The sequence below is a fragment of the Octopus bimaculoides genome, chromosome 16 (assembly GCF_001194135.2).
Source record: "Octopus bimaculoides isolate UCB-OBI-ISO-001 chromosome 16, ASM119413v2, whole genome shotgun sequence".
NCBI lineage: Eukaryota > Metazoa > Mollusca > Cephalopoda > Octopoda > Octopodidae > Octopus > Octopus bimaculoides.
In genome coordinates, this window is record NC_068996.1 from 34,196,860 (window position 1) to 34,220,286 (window position 23,427).

A 23,427-nucleotide genomic window follows, 5' to 3' on the forward strand; every position below is an offset into this window, starting at 1 on the left:
CATTCTCTTCATTTAGCAGCTATTCATAGTGTTGTCTCCAAGTCTCTCTCTTTGCAGCATCATTAAATGCAAGTGAGCCGTCATCCATGCAGACACATTTCTTTTCTATGACATCACAATTTTCTCTTAAACATTGTCTTGCAATCTGAAACATATATATATATATATATATATATATATATATATACAGTAAAGATTATTTGCCAACATAATGTGGCAGTCCCAGTTGGGATGAATGCTACTGTTGTTTAGCCCCAGGAAACATCGTCTCCAGCTGGCTATACAACACACAATCTGTGTCCTTATATTTTCAAACAGGGGAGTTTAGTATCCCCACTCAGCACAAAACAATATCTGTGGACCATGGTTTCTGGGTTAATTTCCTTCCTCGGCACAGAATAACTGCTCAGCTAGAGGTGGTGTTGCTAAATCCCCATTTGAAAATATAAATAATTTTCAAAGTAATACACAGTCACTGATCTAATAAATAGAAACATTATTATTTCTAAATCTTTCAACGAGAGACATTCAGTAGCAGTACTTTAAAGTAAAGATTATTTGCCACCATAATGTGGCAGTCTTAGTTGAGATGAATGTTACTGTCATTTAACCCCAGGAAACCTCATCTCCAGCTGGCTATATGATACACAATCTGTGTCCTTATATTTTTGAACAAGAAAGTTTAGCATCCCAACTCAGCACAAAGCAATATCTGCGAACTGCGGTTTCTGAAGGACACAGATTGTGTGTCATATAGCCAGCTGGAGACGATGTTTCCTGGGGCTATACAACAGTAATATCTGTCCCAACCAAGACTGCCTCATTATGTTGGCAAATAGTCTTTACTTTAAAGTACTGTTACTAAATGTCACTCGTTGAGAGATTTAGAAATTAAAAAATGTTTCTATTTACACACACACACACACGATGTTATATCCTTGTGGATAAATGAATACACTGCAACAGTGTAATAACAATATAGTCCAAACAAACACCAGTAACCACACGTAACATAATGATCTTTTAAGAACCAACAGTCCAACACACTATCTTAAATTGTAAACTTTGAACTCCACTCATGACATTCTTGTCATGGGGCATCGTAGTCTCACACAGTATCTCCCCTTTTGTGATTTCGCGTTACAAAGGAATAAAGAAACACTTTATATCAGTTTTAGCAACGGTTTTCATACACTTAGCTTTTTCTGTGCTTGTTTCCAGTACATCTAATTCAGGGATTTGTTGTATTTGAAATTCACTTAGACGCTGAAATGTGTATTATTTTATTATTATTATTATTTGGCCCAATATATTATATATTAAATGAGTCTTGGTGTGTGGCTTTTGGCCCACTCTGTATATATATATATATATATAAAGGCAAATAAATATATAGCAAATATCATGCAAGATGAATTTTTGATTCTTGAAATTATCTTCCTTTTAAAGAGAAGAATAAACAAACACCTTATGGTAATTGGACCAAGTCCAAATGAGAAGGGGAGATAATGACAAAAATCAAGAACTCTCCAAAATTAACATGCCAATAAGGAAAAGATAATTTGATCATCAAGGGACAAGGGGACAGCTTTAGGCATGTTTCTACTCCAATAGGCATCATCAACACAAGAGGTGTCCAAGCTTCAACCCAAAAGACACAAAAATCAGACACTTACAAAGAGAGTTTAAAAATAATAATGGTTTAGAATAATTTGCATAATTTAAATGAAAATGGGCTAAGAGAGTACCGAAGACATGTATTTGGACAATAAAGATGAATAAAGGTATATTAAATGTCATACATAATAAATTCTTGATTTATTCAATTTAGGTGATAAATGTTTTCTACTCTTTTCTATATGTATTTCACCAGTAGGATTCAAGAGTGATCAACCACTGAGCTGATGATGTCTACTGAGGCAATAACATATGTTCACAGCTGTTCTCTTGTTTCCAGGCATTCAGATTGTCTTTTTATGAATGGTGTGTCAATTTTGGTGAATTCTTCATCCTTAAGATTATCTCCCCTTCTCATCTGGAGTTCATTGTAATTGCTACAAGGTTTTTGTTTAGTCTTTTCTTAAAAGAGATACACATTAGATGATGGAGTCCAAGATAATGTTTTTTAAAGAAAGGCGAATGTTTAAAGGCTGAAACATAAGTTTTGATCATTAGTTTGTTGGATCAGGATTGTCCCAGGGCTATACAACAACATCATCATCATCAACAACAACAACAACAACCACATGGAAGGAATTCGATATTCTTTCTGTTTGATCCTGAGAATATGGTCTGACTATTTACAGACTACAATCAAAATTGAGGTTCAGTTCCAAAAGCCAAGTGCATTCAGAGCCCAAAAGAAAACAGCAATATTGTGTCTTTCTACCAAATATATGAAATTAATAACTATAATTAGAGAAACCCATACAATAATTAGCAACATTTCTGATGAAAGAAATGTTAAATAAGGTTATGTATTTAAATTTTTTTTTCAGGCATTACATTGTACCTTTGCCCAGTCTTTTTACTTAATGGTATTAGCTTCTCTTTTTCTGACAATGCTGAATATGTGAATGGTCAGGTAGAAATGTTAGATCATTGAAAAAAATTTCTTGTGGTATCTAATTATGTTATGAATTCAACTTTACTTTTCATCCTCTGGGTTGATAAAATACGATATCAGTGAAATACTAGGATAGATTCAATATTTCTAGAAAATATCCTAGATGTGAATGAAATTATAGTAGAAGACTAGGTGATGAAATATGATCTTTGGTTGCTGAGCCTCAAGGAGGCAATGACAAGTGACTGAGACTTCTGGCGATTTGCTGTTCTTGAGAAGACGTGAAGCTAGTGAATCAGGGTCATTGTGAGTGACAATGACACATAAAAGGTACTTGTGCCAGTGACATGTCAGAAACATCTAGTACACTCTGTAAAATGGTTGACATTAGGAAGGGCATCCATTCATAGAAACCATGTCAAAACAGATCACTGGAGCCTGATGCAGCTGTCTGGCTTACCAGTTCCAGTCAAACCAGCCAACCCATGTCAGCATGAAAAATAGACATTAAATGATGATGATGATTACGACGATGACAACTAACTTTATCTTGCATCCTCTCAGGTTTGTTAAAAATAAGAAACCAGTGAAATACTAAGGTAGATTTAATAATCCTCTAAAACACCCTAGATGTGAATGGAATTATAATAGATTTAGAACTATAATGTAGAAGAAAGGAAAACTCTGAGGTGTTCATGGCTCTTATAATTCCAGTCAGACTGGATGCAATTATCTTCCTTAAAGTTATCACTAGTGTGAAATGGTGTAAACTTGTATTAAACTGGATTATAAATTAGATGAGGGTCTCCACTTAGTATTAGCCAATCTGTGCTGATGTTTATTCCCTAATCTTGTAGATGATAAGATACTGCAGGGTATGGCGGAAGCTTTCAGTGAGTTTATTTTGAGTTTCAAGTCACTTCATTTATGCAATTATTTTCTTTAGAATAGCTATGACTATCACAACTTGTTTCTCAACCTCATCTACCTTACTCTGCATTCGTCAGAGATAGCAGCCAGATCTTCCTCAAATCATACCCTGCTGTCATATTTAAAGACAGGTTACTAAATAATGTGGAGAGAGAGAGAGAATGATTTACTCAGAGCATGTTTTTAATTATATATTCCTTTGAACATTGGAAAGAGTTTTTTAACATTAAAAATACATTAATGTAGATAAATTCACATTCATAAATTGAAATAAGGCAAGATATTTGAAGAAGCAATTATTTTTAAAAATAACGAATGACAGAATGAAAGCTATTTTGTTTGTATTGATTATGTTACTATATTAATTAGACAAAAGAGCAACAGCCGTGTTAAATAAAAAAAAATTTTAACAATTATATAATCAATAAATTCCACGTAGACCAAAATTATTGATAGCTGACATGTGACATTTTAAAGGTTCATTTATTCCCAAACGAACATCATTTCATCATTCACCGCTTTCATGTAGCATGATAAATATGTAGTTGTTACTATTGATTTATTCGTACTAAATTTTGATAGGAGAGGAGTATGATCAATGGAATCCACTTCAGCATTTTGCTGGACCTGAAAGAACTTCATTCTTACAATATAGAAATTCAGAATATTGTGAACTATTCACTCCAGTGCTTTGTCGTTTTGCCGTCTACTCTGTAGTAAATTACAGATATGTTGTTAATCGTTTCCGAGTAATAAATATATATACAAATAATTGCCAAAACCAAATTACTAGCTGATAAGAGGAATTTTTTATTCTTAATTCGGTTTACATTATTCATTGTACCCCATCTCCCATTTTCGATAAGGAAAAGAAAAATTAATACTTACTTTTACGAGCCCCAACAATATATATAGTTATTAAAAAATAATTAAGAATTTGTTGCCGAAGCAATCCAAATATTGCGTCAAGGTTGCCACATTAGACAGGAACCGGGTTACGCTATTATTTTATTTTCGATTTGGAGCAAAACTTACTGCTTTAAAATTTTATTTCTTGGATGCAAAAATCCCATCCAATGTCTAAGTAAATTAAAATTGATCCACAAGTAATCTTTTTACATACATATTCAGTTTGGACCAATTTTTTAAAGCATTCTGCTACTTTCTGAAAATTTACGATCCTGTGCTATTTTATGAAATTGACAAAGTATTCCTGCGATCAGACTTCAGTGATTTAATAATGCTTAGTAATTAAAATAATCTCTATACGGAACACTTGGATAAGGAGGGTTACACTAGAGTACTTAAATTAGTTTTTTCAACGTTGAGAGGAAGTCGGACGTATTAACGTACCAATTGACTTGGTGCAGTTTCACGGAAGACTATTTAGAATCATATTCTAGAAATTAGTTTAGATTTTATAGGCCTTCTATTAAATAGAATTCGGCCTCGCAGATTAAAAAGGGATGCACATTGTCGAAAATTCGGGTCGTTAGATTTGTTTGTGTAACGTCCTACCAATAAACTCTTTATTACTTTTTATCCAGGAATTCATCGAGTTAAACAAACATACTTTCCCATTGTTTTCCTCCAAAGAACATCAAGCGCAACTCAATACTGATTTGCAACACTGACACAAGGGCATAAATTTCAGATTGAGGGGTTATAATAGATTAGATCGACTGCAGTATTTGAATGGGACTTTATTTTATCGATCCTGAAGATGATGAGAGACAATGTCGTCTTCTATGAGATTTGAACTCAGAACGTAAAGGACCGCAACTAAATATTGCAAGGCATTATTAAATTACTTCACATTTTTTTCTCTTGATCGGCGCTCATTCTACCGTTTCTGCCAATCTAGTGACCTTAGCGAACATAAAATATTACGTAGATATTTAATATGAGATTAGAAGAGAGAGCAATAGCAAAGAGGGTCGGTCATAGATTAGAGTCGGAAGCAGTGCTGCCCTCCAATCAACACTGGCCACGTGGTCAGGTCGTCTGGCATAAACAGACGCCATATTCATCAGTCATACATACGCGTACGTACATACACATACTGACACATGCACATACGTACACGCACATATACATACACTGACATCGACATCATATCATTGTTTATAACGACATTTCTTGGGGGACAGTCTTACAATTATTGCACGAAAATATAATTAATACACACACAAACCCCGAAGAAAACCAACAAGAAGCAGCCATGAGGGCCTTTATGCTCACCGGGTTTAGTTTTCTGCTCACCACTGTTGTCATAGCCAATGCATATTACCAGAAAAGTCAGTTTTATCCATCTGTTGTCTACATAACCAAATCTAATGGGAGTATGGCGGTAAGCAATCGCACAAACACACACAATCTCTCTCTCTATCTCTCTCTCTCTCACTTTGTATTATTGACATTAAATCGTTTGGCGTTTGTTTTAAAAAATAAGTATATATATAAATGTATGTATATTATATATATATATATATATGTGTGTGTGAATGTCTTATCTTTTTACATGTGGTAGTGGTAGTGGTGGGATTGTTTTAGTTTGTATAGTGTGTGCGTGTATATATATATATATATATATATATATATATATATATATATATATATATATATATATATATATACACATAAACATGCATATGCACACATACACACTCATAAATATATATGCGTGTGTGTATTGCATGAAACTGTAATGCTTCTCTTCGCTAATACTCAGAGTTTTCGACCGATTGCAGAAGTCTTGAAAGAAAGGGAAACTGCCAAGTCTTGAAAGAAAGGGAAACTGCCGAATAGCGACGTAGAGAATCACCTGTTTTGTGTATACACACACACACACATTATTACATATATTGAGTACTTTTCGTGCTGTTTGTTACACTATGTTTACATATATGTGCGTTTATGGTCGGTTGAATGGTTTAAAGAGGAGGAGTCCTCTTCGCTATCATGAGATCCCGAGTTTAATCCTCCGTCATAGCATCTTGGGCAAGTGTGTTAACTTGGGGCTCAGGGTGACCCAATCTTTGTGAATGGAACTGTATAGACGGCCATCATCGGATGGTCTGCAACTTTAATTTAATGGTCTATACTTGTCACAACACAGTGTCACACTGACTTACTTGAGGATTACATTAAAAATAACTTGTGCCTATTGGAATACTCAGCCACTTGACTGTAATTTAATGAATAAGTAGATCACTGATCGAGCAACTGGAAGATGCCTCATATAAACTGACGGAGATCCATTTTATTTATCTCTATTACCGATATACAATTTCTTTCCGTTAGGTGTTGGCCTGTGAAATCCTGATTTTCATTGCGAATATTTCTTCCCTAGGGTTAAACCCCCCCCCCAAAAAAAAAACAAGTAATTACACACTATATAATTATCTCTGGTGCTGTCGCCTTTGTAATAAATAAATAAATACCATTAAACACCCCAAAATTTCTTGTTAACCTCTCTTGTCATTTTGAAAACCCACACAATTACAGACATTATTAATTTCTATTTTGTAACGTAATTAAATCCGTCTATTAAATCTATATTCCTAGAATTATTCAGTACTTCAATCTATAGAATGTTGAATTTGAAAGGGGCTTCCTTTTACTTTATTTTGTTATTAGAAGTACCTAGCTTATTTTTATTTGTTATTCACAGATTCCCAAACCCTTGTCTGTGCTTCATTAATAATCATAGTATTATTACATATCTACTTCTGTTATTTAGAATATCTCTATGATAGTTCATTTGGAATTGGTTTTTAAAATAACTCGTAAAAAAACGTTAAAAAATATACAATATTTTAATTCGAAACTGAAATTTTAGTTAATAATAGTAATCGTAATAACAGTAATACTAGTGTTGATAAATACGTGTTCAAATTCCTTTGGACATTATTATCGGCTGATGCTCTTTTAATAGACATGAGATACGTTGAATTTTCGAAAATCTGAGTGAAATTTTCAAATATTCCATGCAACATGGCTAGATTAACTGTTGTTTTCTCCAGATTTACCGGTTTACTGGCTCCAAGATTGAACTTTGCGAAATTTTCGTAGAAATTCCGAATTACAGCTGCGTCGTTTTGTGTTTCGCCGTTATTGAAGAACACATTCCACATGTTCCAGTAAACTGTGGATCACTGGTGTTTCACACACACGCACACAGTCCCCGGACATAATTATGTATTATACACCAACTCAATCCTTTCAAGCTACTCACTATATAGACTTTCCGAGTTTGCAACTAAAATTTAATATTCCTTTAGTATGTAAATGTTTTAATTTGTTGCACTCATTAATTAGCTAATTATCTTCAGTAAAAATGATTAAAAATATTTTAAACAGCTGAAATGGTAGACATAGTTATAGCCTTAAGTGTGATTTACTCTTACCCAATCACCGTGTATGTATTTTACAAAATCATCATTTTCAGAAAATCTCAACATCAAATGCAATTCAGTTAATTTCTTGTTAAGCTTTTAATAAATCATTTATCTTTCTAAGGATTTCCAACATTGCAATTAATTCAGAAGAGCTTGCAAAACCTCTATGTAGACCCTGCAGTTTCTGCATGGAGCAAAGCATCTCTGATGTTTATTTCACCTTCAACTGAATATATTTCAATCAGGCGTGTAAGATTGAATTTCATCAATCAAGTTGGTAAAATATCAATCTATCAATTCATAAAGGAACTCAAAATCACAATGGAAATTTTGTTTGCCTGTGTCTAGATATTGCTACTCGTCTCTCAGTACATATAATTTAAAACTATATAATATATATAGTTTTATATTCTAATAAAATAGTTTTAGGCACTTTATCCTTTGCATGCACCCATCAGTTTCAATCTCAAAAGCAAAAACTTTTTTTGTCTTTTTGGCTACATGTCAAAACACCCTGTGTCTCAAAATTATTAATGAACCAACAGCTCATTTCCTGTTATGTCACTGACAGCCAAATGTTCTATTCAACAGGACAAAACCTGAATGAACATTTTAACCTTTTTCCAAAGCATTTTCATGAGTTTGACCTAAACACGTCCATGCTTGATTTCAGACTTTTAAGTTAGCCCTTGTTTCATATGTACTGAATAATATAAAGCTTTTCTAAGTCCCAAGTTATTCTGCTGGTTGAAAAAAATTGGAAACATGTATCATACATGATGCATTGATGCCAGGCATTAGCTTAGCCAGGGGGTCACTTTTAATGGGGTGCCATTTTTGGGACTGCTGTAGGCAATAGGTGTTTCTTGTGGGGTCTGGGGGCAGCAAATGGAAGGGCCGCCCTGGGCAGCTCACATTCTAGCTATGCTAGTGAGGCCAGGGAGATATGTCTAATGAATCACATGTGATACACAATATATGCAAAAGGTTAACCCTCTTGGAATGCCCAGGTCAATTGATCAGTCCAAGTGATCAAGCTGAAAAGACTTTGAGGCCAATCCATCAGCCCAACGAAACCAATGTTTTGAAGTGTAATAGCCAATCAGAGATTGTCTCTTGGTAGATATAATATAAAACTATATAATATATAGTTTTATATTCTAATAAAATAGTTTTAGGCACTTTATCCTTTTCATGTACCCATCAATTTCAATCTCAAAAGCAAAAACATTTTGGTCTTTTTGGATACTCATCAAAACACCCTGTGTCTAAAATGAAAAGCTCCAAAGCATATGCAGCATTTTGTTCAAGATATCAATGTGTGTGTGTTGTATGTAAACAGGAATGCATATTAGAACTATGATTCAGTTAATCTGTTGATCAACTGTAAACACCAAGAAACCTAATCTCTTTGGTAATTAATTGATTCAGTTTGATATTACAACCCACTTCACCATGAAATATCTTCTCACTTCATTGGCCTGTGTAGTTGACTAAAAGGTATATTGAATGAAACTGGTTAGTTTGGAAGTGTAATGCCTTTTCATGTGTTGTAAAACAAATAAAAACTGTGTGAAAGAATATGATTTGGTTTAAAGATATCATTTAAAGTATTGAAGAGAGTCGGTCGCTCTTGTTTGGACATGAGTGCTGAGTGAATAAGTGTTGTGTTGAAAGTGATGTCTGCAGTAGATTGATTATAGCATGAAACAAGTGATGGATGTTGACTCTCGCAGACAAGATTATGCAGCATCAAGTTGAGTGGTAATTTCCATGCCATGAGAAAATGGTCAATAAAATATGTATTAGAAAATATGTATATCTGCTATATAGTCCAAATACCATGTGAAATAAGCAGAAAGAATTAACCACAAATAGAGCCATATAAAGAAAATATGCATATATTTATAGCAGTAACCTTCTAGGACATCAAGATGTTTCTGTGATACTTCTTCAGCTGGTACAGATTCCTTTTTCTATTTATTTGTTTCACATAGACATTTGGATGTTGCTCCAGTATTTTGTATTTGTTGAATACTTCTGATGAATAAATTCCTTTATTAGATGAATTATAAAGTACCTTGTGAGGTTCATGTATGTCTCATTAATATGTATTTAAGAGATCTATATGTGCAAGAACTTAAACGATTTGGTTATGTTGCTTTATTATTGTATTCTCAGGTGATGAACTGTATATAATTAGGTATGTTTTATTTCAGTATTGTTCTGTACAACATTGTTTTGCTGTACTTCTTGCATTCTGAGAAGGAAATATATAATTTCCATTTGAAATATTTATTAATTTACTATATTTAATTAAATATAAATTATATAATTAAATAATTTGTTTAAATTTACGATGTGTTTTTTAATATGCTTAGATAGTCTGTAAAATATAGACAACATGTAATTTTATTAAACTTTTATTTAAACCTAATTTTAGTTCATTGATTGTTCTTAATTTAAATTAAAATTCATGCAATTTATATCATTAAGTTCACTCTATTTCATGAAATAACTTATATTTTGATCATTAAAGAACCAAAAATCTTAATAAAAAAATGAATGCCTGAATTTGGTAATCTAGCAAACTCGTATTAGTATGGAGAATTCAAATAAAATCTAAATTAATTTTTTTTGCAATGAGTTGCAAGGTTAATCTATTTTTGTATACCATTTTTAATATGTTGCTCCAAGTTTACACTGTATAGACAGACAAGTTAAGTGTGGGAATTCCTATATTGTTTTAGTTGTTCATACAGGTGTACTTGTCTCACAAACATTACCTTTGGTTTCTACTGTTTCTTTCAAATATATTGTCCTATTTTTTATAGTGAGTGTTATTTCTGTTTATTGAATTCACAACTGGTTTACTGAATCAATAAGCCATTAAACAGTGGAGTCTATATTGTTCCAGTAACTGGAACAGTCATAGTACCACTTGTGTAATTTCTTAGATTTTCATGGTATTGTTTTGGCAAGCTTTATTCTTATGTGGCTTAAAGTTCATTATCATCATGTCCATTTTCCATGCTGATCAGGAGCTTACCAGCTGAAGGGCTGTTCAGGCTCCATGTCTGTTTTGGTATGGTTTCTATAGCTGGATGCTATTCCTAACACCAACCACTTTACAGAGTGTACTGGGTGCTTATACGCAGCGCCAGCACCTACAAACCTGCAAGGTTAGGGATGCTCAACTGGTGAGGGTTGTAGGGGACAAACCTGTGTACAAGGGCAACCACACTTTTACTTAACTTGACATGTCTTTTCAAGCACAGCAAACCTCCAGGAGTCTTGGTTTCCTGTCATCCTCTCTGTGAGTCCCAACATCTGTAGATCCTTTCTCACTACTTCATCCCACATCTTCCTGGGCCTACCCCTTCCACATATTCCCTCTTCAATTAGAAATGAGCGCCTCTCAAGGCAACTGTCTTCATTTATACGTATTACATGGCCATAAAATTAGATGTAGTCTTCTCTCTTGCAGACTACATCTAATTTTATTTTTGTTTGTTATTGTTTTCCCAATTCACCTTGTATTATACTTCATTGAGCAAACAGATTGTTCCATTTTGTTTTCAAGCATTAATTTCTAAAATATTTTAATGATTTCTCTTTCTATCTTTATATCTTTTCTTCATCATAGCCTGTAAATAAGAAATCTCTTCCCCCTTGCACCATCAGGGTTGATGAATGGGGACTGCCTTGACAAGTGCTTGTCACTGTGATTAGTTTAAGTTAGTTCTCAGTACAGTTTGGTTGCCTGTCCACTGTTTTGATATCAGCCTACTCAGAGGACAATCTCTCACACATGAAGCTTGCCTAAAATAGTATCAAACATGATGGTTCCCTTGAGACTATCATCAAATGGCTAGCAGTAATATAGCTGAAGTATGTTAGTTTTCACTTGGGCACAATATTTACATGACTAGGAGGGTTGCCGGCCTTCATGAAATGCATAGCTTATGGCATCAGTACCACAATTTCAAGCTCCCAACTTTGCATCATTGTTCAGTGTTTAGCAGTTGTGTCTCACCACTATATAGAGCCACCAAGATGACCAGTGACTTCACTACATGCATCTTTGTCTTGAGGGACACGCTTTGATGTTTTACACTTTCATCAGGTTTCTCATTACTGGCCTTTACCCAACTTGTGGTAGATATCTTTGCCTACATGTATAGCAACTGCTACAGCAGCACTTACATATATGAAGTCTTCTAGCATCTCCATCACCATGTCATTAGTCCAAATTACTGGGAACTAATCAGATTCTACAACTATTATTTGAGTTATGTTGATGTTCTGGTATAGAACGAATTGTCACTTCATACGCATGTTTTGTCAAAGTAACAAATCTTTGCACTCTTCATGGCTGGTTGGAAGTAATGAAGTAATGTGGTGTCCTTATCATATTACAGACTGCCATCATCTCCATCAAAGTCCATTTGCATCAGCATTTCCCCAAACTGGTAATAGCTCTGTTGAATCAGTTACAACTATTGCTTTTTGAATAGACTTGAGCATATAGCATATGATTAAAACAACCAAATGGCTAGAAAAACTCATATCATGCACAATATTTCATGTAGTAATCAGTGAATATTTCATGTAGTAATCAGTGAAATACAGGTACATCTACAGCTATTTATTGTACATTTTCTCCAGGATCTAGACAGTAGGTATCATCTCATTATATGTTAACTTTACTACAAAAACTGGTTTGTTCCTTGTGAATGTCTTAATCATACCTGTAGTTTGACTTGTTAAATGATGGAGAGCAGGATCTTGCTGGCAGGGCAAATGAAGATTGCTTGAATGTTCTTACAATGCTGACCATCATTTTTCTTCAGAATAGTGTTCAACACTGATCGCTTCTAATCAGATGTTCCAAATCAAATTATAAAGATATTGGAAGAAGAGCATGCCTTCTTCACTAGTGGCTTGTAACATTTCATTTGGTGCGTTCTCAGACCTTGGTGTCTTGTCACATTTTAGAACAAAATTTCTCAAAAATGTATAGATGTAATTATCTTCCCTACCACCCCATTTGTTATCACAATACCTGTATAAAATTTTTCACTTCCTACTTCTTCCCCAACTCCAGAAAGTCTAACTGTCCATTTTGAGAAGCACTATCTTTTGAGCCTTCATGGCCTCTTTCATTCTGATCATAATCATAGCTCATGATTGTTTGCTGGAGACAAACAGTTTGATAATACAGTGGTCTTCCTTGTACAGTTTCTGGCAATATTTCAAGAAGTTTTGGATTTCAGAAGTTTTGGTCAGCATTTGCTTGTCTTGGTTGTAGAAGTACACTGAGCTGAAATGTGAATTTCTTAACCAACTGTTTCAAAGTTAGGTACAAGTCTTTTTCTAGGTGGTGACTTGTCTCTGTGCTGCACCTCTTCTTCTACACCTCTTCCTTCAGCTGCTATTATTGTTCATGTTCTGTATTAATGTGACAGCCCTTGGTTGTGTGTCACCATCTGTTATCTACCATTTGCAGAGGTTAACCAGAGATGTTTTGATACAGCTCTGCAATGACATGTGGACAGTTTGGAGAGTGGCATATTAATTCAACTTTTTTTTTTTACTTATATTAAAGTGCAATAGATTCCTGTTACTTTATAAACTAATTACACTTTTCTCTTGGACATTTATTTTTAATTGATTTATTTTTCTTTATTTATATTTAGATTCTCTATATACAAGCTTTTGTTTTTGTTGTCCTGATGGGGAAACTCATGAGGAAAATATTCTTTGGTCAGCTAAGAGCAGCAGAAATGGAGGTTTGTATGTTTTGAAATATCAACATAACTGTTTGTTCAGAGTTTATGTATAGGTCAAAGAATGTTTCAATAGATTATATATATATATATATATATATATATAATAGCTAGTCTTCTGTAATTTGATTTCAGATTTATTTCTTTGACCTGCTTGGATAAATTATAATTAAGCAGTGTCATTGTAATTAACCTTAGCCAGTTCATTTAGGAATTGTCCTTGTTCTTTAGAAATCTGTCTTGGCTTTGTTGCTCAGATAAACAAAATTCAACAGAAATAGGACATTTGGATATTATGTAATTATATATGATCATATCATATAGTTCATTACAAAAAAAGAAACTTAAGAATGTGTATGTGTGTGTGTTTATGTTCATGCTTAAACCAGTCTAAAAACTAGTATTGTTTATGTTTTGTAGTCCTGTAATTTAGCAGCTTGACAAATAGAAATTAGTAAAACAAGCACTAAAGTTGATATAAACTATCTTAGTCCAATGATTAAAACCTGTTGATGAATAAAAGTTTATATAAAAGACAGGCTATTATATATTACCTTAAATTACTCAATCTAATTGTATTATAGCTAATGCTCTTTAGGAGTTCTTTATGACTTAAGTTCATAATACAAACCTTGTATGTTCATGTTATTTAGCAGTGAATATATATTGTGATTTATTGCATTACTGAAACAAAGGCTTTTAAAGCTTCAGCTTTCTACTGACATCTTTTCATTCATTTCAATTTCATTTATTTTGTAGCATCTAATAGAAAGGTCTTGGTATGCTGTTACTGAGACTTGCTTGGCTTTTACAGTTTTTCGAGATGACTTCAATCCACGATTTGTGGCCATGTTCACGTTATTGTTATTTTTGAAATGTTTTCACTGGCTTGCTGAAGATAGAGTAGACTATGTAAGTTTGTTTTAAAAGTTGTTTTTTTCACTTCTTCCTCTTGAATTACTTATTTAGTTTGGTTTTCTATTTTTTAAAAATGTTCCCTCTTAAAAATTGATAACAAGCCATTTCATTCTTGTGTCCAAAATTGAAACCACCTGTGAGGTTTTTTTTTTATGTCTGAATTATTTGTGTATTGATTGTTTATTTTGTTTGTTGATTGGAAGTTTTATGAAAAAATTCTACATGTGGAAATTGGTGAAAAAATTTTATTTTTATTTTTCAGATGGAAAGAAGTCCCATGATAACAATTCGATTCCATATTAGGGTCATGTGTAAGTGTTAAAATTTACATTTAAAAAAAATAAAGGAATGGTAAATGTGGTAGTGTCAGCCTAAAGGTTTTATTCCCTCCTCTCTCCCTCCTTCCCTATCTTTCCTGCCCTCCCTCTCCCCCTCTCACATTTCTGAGTTCCATCCCACCCATGCCAGCATGGAAGGCAGATGTTAAACGATGATGATGATGAAATCTGATGTGATCATTTTCTTTTAAATTAATTAAATAAGTACTAGTAATATATTTGTATCAGTTCACTTGGATATATATCTCTACCTCCTAAGTTGTTGAACATCTACTGAAAGGAATCATTATTAACTGGAACTTAAAACTGTGTTGTTGACCAAAACAATAGAATAGTGTGCTAAATATCTATTGTAGTCTCATTCTTCTATGATGAGTGCATTCACATTTTACCAATAACAAGTTTATCATTCTGGGGATTGATAAACTTATTGGTAAAATAGTGGTGTCATTTCAATCAGAAATTTGCTAATATGTTGCTATTGTATCTATTTGAGATACATCATTATTTTTTTCAAGTCTGAAATTTCAATAAAAATCAGCTTCATGATGTTTATTTTTGCTTGTAAGGGTACTCTCTCTTTACTCTTTTACTTGTTTCAGTCATTTGACTGTGGCCATGCTGGAGCACTGCCTTTAGTTGAGCAAATCGACCCCAGGACTTATTCTTTGGAAGCCTAGTACTTATTCAATCAGTCTCTTTTGCCGAACCGCTAAGTTACGGGGATGTAAACACACCACCATCGGTTGTCAAGTGATGTTGGAGGGACAAACACAGACACGCAAACATATACACACACACACATACATATATATATACATATATATGACGGGCTTCTTTCAGTTTCTGTCTACTTACCACACAGCCACTCCTACGCCTACACAGCCAGGCTGAAATTAGATAAGGAAGGAATACAGCTTTTGGGTACCTTTAGTTGGGCTCTCCCTGTTACAAGCAAGTAGGTTATGTCTTCTTCCCATCATTCACAGAAGCCCTTAAAAGGGTCACTGGTGTTACACTACCTGCTCTGATTTTACCAACAAAAACAAAAATGTTTTTTGTTTAATCAACTTGATACAATTGAATCTCTTGGAAGAATATTCTAAAGTAGTGAAGCATTTGTTACTTATACACTTACCTTGGTTTTTACCACAGGGAACTCCATTTATTCACTGTAATTTGGTGATCTGAGCTGTTAACATTTAGTGTCTGAGTTATAACCAAGACAATGCTGGGAGGATAGGATTTGAAAACTTTGCCTCTTGTCCGTTGATCCTAGATTTGGAAATTATATACATGATGTAGTTTTGATTGTCCATAAAATCTGATGGACATTCTACTGCATTATTGATATATGCATCCACTATTGTCAGTTGATTCGTATTTTTACTTCAAAGTAAGAGTGAAATGTTTAAATAAAAAGTTTGTTAGGTAAAAAGTCAAATTAGATAAGTTTTTGGAGTAATTCATTATTTTCATACTATTACTGTGAATTAATAATGAGTGATATGTATAGCTAATTTGACCATATCCAACAGGATAATGTTTTGCTTGGTGGGTTTATAAGAGCAGGACTTATATCTTCTACCTTTTACTTACTAGCAACTTTAATTTGAAAATAATATACAGTTTAAATGCATTTTAAATCTTCATAAATATTTTTAATTTTAAAATATTTTATATAGTAATTGAATAATTTTCTTTTTAATTATTTTTTCAGCTCTAATCATTGCACTTGCCAGCGTTGATCTTCATTTCATAAATCATGCTTATTATAGCACTTTGTTGCGAGGAGCTTCTGTTCAGTTAGTTTTCGGATTTGAGGTAGATATATAATTACTGTTTCATTCTCTTGGGATTTTTTTTTTCTGTTCATTTTATTTCAGTTTCAGTTACTTTACATTAAAAATTTTACAAGTTATTGTTCCAAGTCGAGCATTTAGTGTTTAAGCCAATCAGATCTTGTGGTATACTGTTCTTGGTAGCAGGAAAACTCTTGAGATTTTATTCCTGTTTCATCACCTCTATTTTATATGAATACTTTAACATATCTCACATGAAACCTTAGACAAAACACACCACTCTATATACATATCTAACATCATTACTATTATGTTAACTAAACTGTTAAACTTTAGACAAGACACATCACTTTATATAATACATTAACATAACACATTATTAGTACTACAATAACTAAAATGTTAAACCTTAAACATGACACACAGCTCTATATAAATACTTATCTAATACCATCAATATTTTGAAAGCTAAAGTGTAAAACCTTAAACTAGACACACCACTTTACATAAACACATCGCCAAAGTTGACTTCGCCTTTCATTTTTCTGGGGTAGATAAAATAAGTACCAGTCAAATACTGGAGTCGATGTAATTGACTTACCACCTCCCCTGAAATTGCTGGCCCTGTGCCAAAATTTGAAACCAATATTATGATTTCTAAAGTATTAAAAACCTTAGGCTAGTTACACCGCTCTACATAAAAACATCAGTGTATCTCACACCAAAGATGTGTTACACGATATGAAAATATTAATATCTCTAACAGTAATAAATATTATGAATGCTAATACTTTTTGGCTAATTTTCTTATATAACCCTGATATTTCTCCTATTTTTCAGTATGCCATTTTGTTAACAGTTGTACTGATGACATTAACAAAATATATTCTTCATGCTTTTGATCTTCAAAGTGAAAATCCTTGGGAAAATAAGGCAGTATATCTTCTTTATACAGAATTGATCATGGGTAACATCAGTTTTTACTTACGATTTGATAATTCTAAAATTAATCTTGTTTGTTGTTGCATTGAATTTTTGATTTGATTAGTAAACTTCTTCATAATCTTTGGATGTTGATTTAATTACATGTGAACAGAGATATATAGAGGGAAAAAAAGAAGATGAATGAATAATGGAGTTAAGGCAGCAGAATGGGGGAGGGGTACTGTGTAAGTGGAAATTGTTAGTAATTATGATACACCATCATCACTGCTTGACTTATGTTCATGCTAGTTGGATGATTTAATGGGATCCAACAAGCTAGAGAACTGCTTTGGCATGGTTAAACACCACTCATTTCACAGTGTGTACAGGGTGCATTTTTTCATGACATTGGCATAGTAGGATCACCAAGTAACTTGCAAACCAAAGGAAAGACTTTCAACAAGTGGGGTTGTAATAGAGAGGGAGGTGGCTTTATGCGAAATATTGAGAAGCTAAATCATGACAGAGGGACAGGCGTAGGTATCTTGTTATAGGGGAGATACATGGCTATCCAGTATTATACAAGGATGGGTGAGAGTAACTGAGAAGACAATGATGGTAGTGACAAGTAAATGTGATGCATTATGATATAAACAAAATGGTCAAGGAGTGAACTTAGCTTAGAGAGAAAGGAGAATTATCTCTTTCTGTCTCATTTTATCTGTGTATCTGTTGCACTTGAAAGTTTATGAATTGGTGGTGGGGAGAGTCAGGCCAATCTATCAACTAACTTGTCTCTTCACCAATGTCATTGGATATTGGCCTGTTACAAATTTACTCACCACCTCTCTACTAATACACAAGCCATACCTCTTATGCTTCTCTCAAGCAACACTCCCACACTCTATCTCTCACCCATTTCTACTGTCCAGGCTACATTAAGTATTCAAATTTCATTCAGGAAGATAGATACTAAATGGGTTCTTGCATGGTTTTGAGGTTAATAATTTTGTTTTGCGACCATGTAGTTCTAGCTTTGGTTTTGATACACATCTTATTTAAGTGTTTTCTGCTGAAGCCTTGCTTATAAAGGGAAACTGTATATTCGTTTTCTTATGCTAGTGGATTGATTGAATGCATATTATTGAGAAGGTGTTTTACAGATGGATGCCGCTCCTGTTGCTAACTCTTGTTATTCAAGTAAATGATATTTCAATTCAGTAGTAGGTGCAGGTGTGGTTGTGTAGTAAGAAGTTTGCTTCCCAACCACATGGTTTGGGATTCAGTCCCATTGCATAACACATTGGACAGGTGTCATCTACTATAGCCTTGGGTCAACTAAAGCCTTGTGATTGGATTTGATGCACAAAAGCTGAAAAAAGCCTCTCATGCGTGTGTGTGTGTGTGTATTATTGTTTCCGTATCTTAACTTCGCACAGTAATTATAAATGAGTATCATTGTCATGCAAGCAATGTCCTTCATTTTCAATCTTCCATGAAAACATGTCTGGTCATGGAGAGAAATATTACCTTACTTGGTGACAGGAAGAGCATCTGGCTGTAGAAAAATCTGCCTAAAAAAATTCTGTTCCACCTATGCAAGCATGGCAAAGTAAACACTAATGTGGATGTTAATGATGAGTAGGAGTGCCTGTTTAGATCATGGGCATTACATTTCCTCCTCTTAATGACTTAAAAACAAATCAATTAAAACTGATTTGTTATTTTTAACCACCTTATTTTAATTTTTAATTTTTTCCTTATGTTTCAGGATTGATCAAAGTACTTTTATATGTATTATTTATGGTCATTGTAATTAAAGTTCACACATTCCCACTTTTTACGATACGGCCAATGTACCTTTCTGTGAGGTAAATATTGCTTCTTCTTTATATATTATCATTGGTATCATTATTGTTATTGTTATTGTTATTATTATTATTATTATTATTATTATTATTATTATTATTATCATCATCATCATCATCATTATCATTATTATTATTATTATTATTTACTAGTGAATGAGAGAGCAGTGCATGCCATCAAAGTGACACTGGGGTAAAATTTACGAAGCCCAGTATACCCATCATGACTACCCATCTGATAAGGGTACACTAGACACATGCATCACAACCATATGTGTGCGACATAGTGATCTCATATCAAGATAAACTGCGTATGACCTTGCAGGTTGAGTAGACCATCCCACTCAAAACGTCCCTGAATAAGGGTTGTTTAAGGCTGAACAAAACTCCCATGTTTCCAAAGGTGAATTATTCAAACCCCAAACTGGTACTGCATCAGGGCATTTATTATTATTATTTCATTTATTGCTATTATCATCATTATTATATCATCATCATCATTTGTTGTTAGCTGACAGAATCGTTAACATGCAGGACTTTGCTGTTCATCTTTTTGGCGTCAATAAAATACTAGTCATGTACTGGGGATCAATGTAATCAATTATCCCCTACCCTTAAACTGCTGGCCTTGTGACAAAATTTGAAGTATTATTATTATTTTCATCATTAAGGCAGTAAACTGGCAAAAACGTTAGCAAACCAGACGCAATGCATAGTGACATTTCTTCCAGCTTTACCTTCTGAATTTGAATTCTGCTGAGGCGAACTTTACCTTTCATCCTTTTGGCATCAATAAAATAAATATCAATTGAGCACTGAAGTTGATTTAATCGACTATGACGCTCTCTCAAATTTTAGGCCTTGTGCTTATATATATGAAACTAATATTATCATCAAACCTTGCTCAGATCAACATTGCTTTTAATTTCCCCATTAAATAAATAAAACACCTGTCAAGTACTAGCATTGATGTAATTGACTAGCTCCAGTCTGCTTCTTCCATCAAAATTACTGGTCTTGTATCTGAATTAAAGTGTTATTATTGTGAAAGTGTCAATGTACATGATATTAGAAATAATTTAAGTAGCTAATTTGAGCAAGAGATTAGCAGATGCTCTGAGATGGTTTTGGTAGTATGAGTATTGGGCCTCATGGAGGCAAAGTGGCTGAGTTCCTTTTGAGTGTTGGGCCCCACGGAGGCAATGACCAAAACCTTTGGCATTATGTCGTGCCTGAGAAGAAAACCCATCAAGCTGAGCAAAATCGCAGTCATAGCATATATCGGTGTCACACAAATAGTACCCGTGCTACCTTGATGCAAATGGCACCCAGGTAGCACGTAAAAACATCCATTACATCACAGGATTGGTTGGTGTTAAGAAGGGCATCCAGTCGTAGAAAACCATGCCAAATCAGACTAGATCCTGGTGCAGTCCAGTCAAACTGTCCAACCCATGCCAGCATGGACAATGGACATTAAATGATGATGATGATGATCACCTGACAAAAAGGTTATACAAGATCTGAGTCCTATTAGTCAGCCTGTTATGCTTTTCTCTTTCACATTGAAATAGCTTTAACATTAAAAACTTGATAGTTAATTTTATGTACAATTTTATGAAATTGTAAAATCAGTGTGGTTGTGTTAAAAGAAGTTTGTTTCCTTACCACATGCCTCTGGGTTCAATTCCACTGCATTGTACCTTGAACTAGTGTTTTCTACTATAGCCCTGGGCTGACCAAAGATTTGTGAGTGGATTTATTAGATAGAAACTGAAAAAAGCCTGTCATATTATCATCATCATCATTTAACATCTGTTTTCTATGTGGGAATGGGTTGGAAAGTTTGACAGGAGCTGATCAGGCTCCTTGTCTCCTTTGGGATGGTCTCTACAGTTGGATGCTTCCTAATGTCAATACATTTCCTAATGTTGTATATATGTATGAATATGATGTATATGTGTTACTGCGACATTGTGTGATAGTTGTAAACAAATGTTACCTTCATGAAAATGGTGCTCTTCATCTTCCATGAAAGCATGTCTGGTCATAGGGGAATATTACCTTACTTGGAAACAGGTGAGGGTTGATGACAGGAATTATATCCTGCCATACAAAGAACTACAACAAAATTCCATCCAATCCATGGAAAAGGGGACATTAAAGTGATAATAATGTAATGTTTGCATGTTTAGGAGACCTGAGCACTTTGACACACACACATATACACACAGTAGACTCTCAGTGTCTGTCTTCTAAATCCACATAACCAGGCTTTGGTTGATTTGAATCCATAGTAGAATACACTTGCCCAAAGTGCCATGAAGTGAGACTGAACTCAAAACCACGTAGACAGATAGTGAATTAATGTATGCATACTGTTGATAAGCCAGTTACTGCAGTAGCTGTCCTGAGATAACATCTCCGATGGACTTGCTGTGTTAAAAACACAAATCTCAGAGAACGACAGGAATTTATCCCAGTAGCAAGGAAGTCCATAAGAGTTGTAACTAGTCTATCAATCATCCGATCATAAAAACCATACCAAACACAGACAGTGGAGCTTGATGCAGCCCTCTGGCTTTCTACTTCTTTGTCAAACTAGCCAAGTCATGCCAGCATGGAAGACAGATGTTAAATTTTTGTTAATTTCCTACTCTTTCTCTCTCTCTCTCTCTCTCTCTCTCTCTCTCTTTCACACACACACACACATAAATAGGATGGGCTTCTTTCAGTTTCCATCTACCAAATCCACTCATAAGGCTTTGGTTGGCTTGAAACTATAATGGAAGATAATTACTGAAGGTACCACACAGTGGGACTGAACCCAGAACCATGTGGTTGGGAAGCAAACTTCTTACCACACAGTCATATCTTGTTTATTTTTTTTTTAATTCTTAACCTTCCCCCCCACCCCCATAGGAGGTGGGGCTTAGTGATTAAGGTGTTGGACTCATGATTGTAAAAGTGTGGTTTTGATTCCTGGACCAGGCAACGTGTTGTGTTTTTGAGCAAAACACTTCATGTTACTCCAACCCACTCAGCTGGCAAAAATTAGTAATCCTGTGATGGACCAGCATCCTGTCCAGATGATGGATTTATATGCCATGGAAACCAGGAAGCTAGCCCTTATGAGTCGACATGACTTGAAAAGGTAACCATTATCTTTTTTTTTCATGTACTCACTCCCTACAGAAAAGCCAAGTCGATCTTGCTAGGCTTTAAGCTCACAAGGATATATGAAGCTAATCCCTAAAGCATTAATACTATTGTTCCATTATGTCAACCTGTTGTTTCTTTTAGTGTTATAAATACCACTGCTCTTACCAATTGCAATTAAAACAAAAAATAACCCCTCTGTTTTAAAGTTTATGATGTAGCCTCAAATACAACTGATTCAAGTTGATAGATTTGGTTTGATTTTATTTATTTATTCATTTTATGTTTGTCCAGAAAATATTTTTAGCTGAAACTATTTTCATCTGCTTTAACTTTTTCTGATTTTCTTCTCAGAGCATTCAAGAAAGCACTCAATGATATTGTCATGTCCAGAAGAGCTATAAGAAATATGAACACTTTGTAAGTTATTCAGTTTTATTGTTTTACAAAAGTCTAAATTTAGTTTGAATATATCATCATCATCATCGTTTAACGTCCGCTTTCCATGCTAGCATGGGTTGGACGATTTGACTGAGGACTGGTGAAACCAGATGGCTACACCAGGCTCTAATCTGATTTGGCTGAGTTTCTACAGCTGGATGCCCTTCCTAATGCCAAGCACTCAGAGAGTGTAGTGGGTGCTTTTACGTGCCACTGGCACGAAGGCCAGGTAGGCGGTACTGGCAACAGCCACGCTCAAAATGGTATATTTTACGTGCCACCAGCACAAGAG

At 34.2% G+C, this 23,427-nt stretch overlaps 1 protein-coding gene across 1 annotated transcript in view; it reads left to right on the plus strand.

The window, feature by feature from the left end:
• Positions 1–5,518: 5,518 nt before the first annotated feature.
• Positions 5,519–23,427, plus strand: part of LOC106883391 (E3 ubiquitin-protein ligase synoviolin B) — a 44,851-nt gene continuing 26,942 nt past the window's right edge. Inside the window, exons 1-8 of the mRNA XM_014934384.2 lie at positions 5,519–5,846; positions 13,596–13,688; positions 14,445–14,597; positions 14,866–14,914; positions 16,662–16,765; positions 17,584–17,710; positions 19,439–19,538; positions 23,049–23,114. Coding sequence (XP_014789870.1) covers positions 5,718–5,846; positions 13,596–13,688; positions 14,445–14,597; positions 14,866–14,914; positions 16,662–16,765; positions 17,584–17,710; positions 19,439–19,538; positions 23,049–23,114 — 821 coding nt within the window. The 5' untranslated portion in view covers positions 5,519–5,717. The remainder of the gene's footprint in view (positions 5,847–13,595; positions 13,689–14,444; positions 14,598–14,865; positions 14,915–16,661; positions 16,766–17,583; positions 17,711–19,438; positions 19,539–23,048; positions 23,115–23,427) is intronic.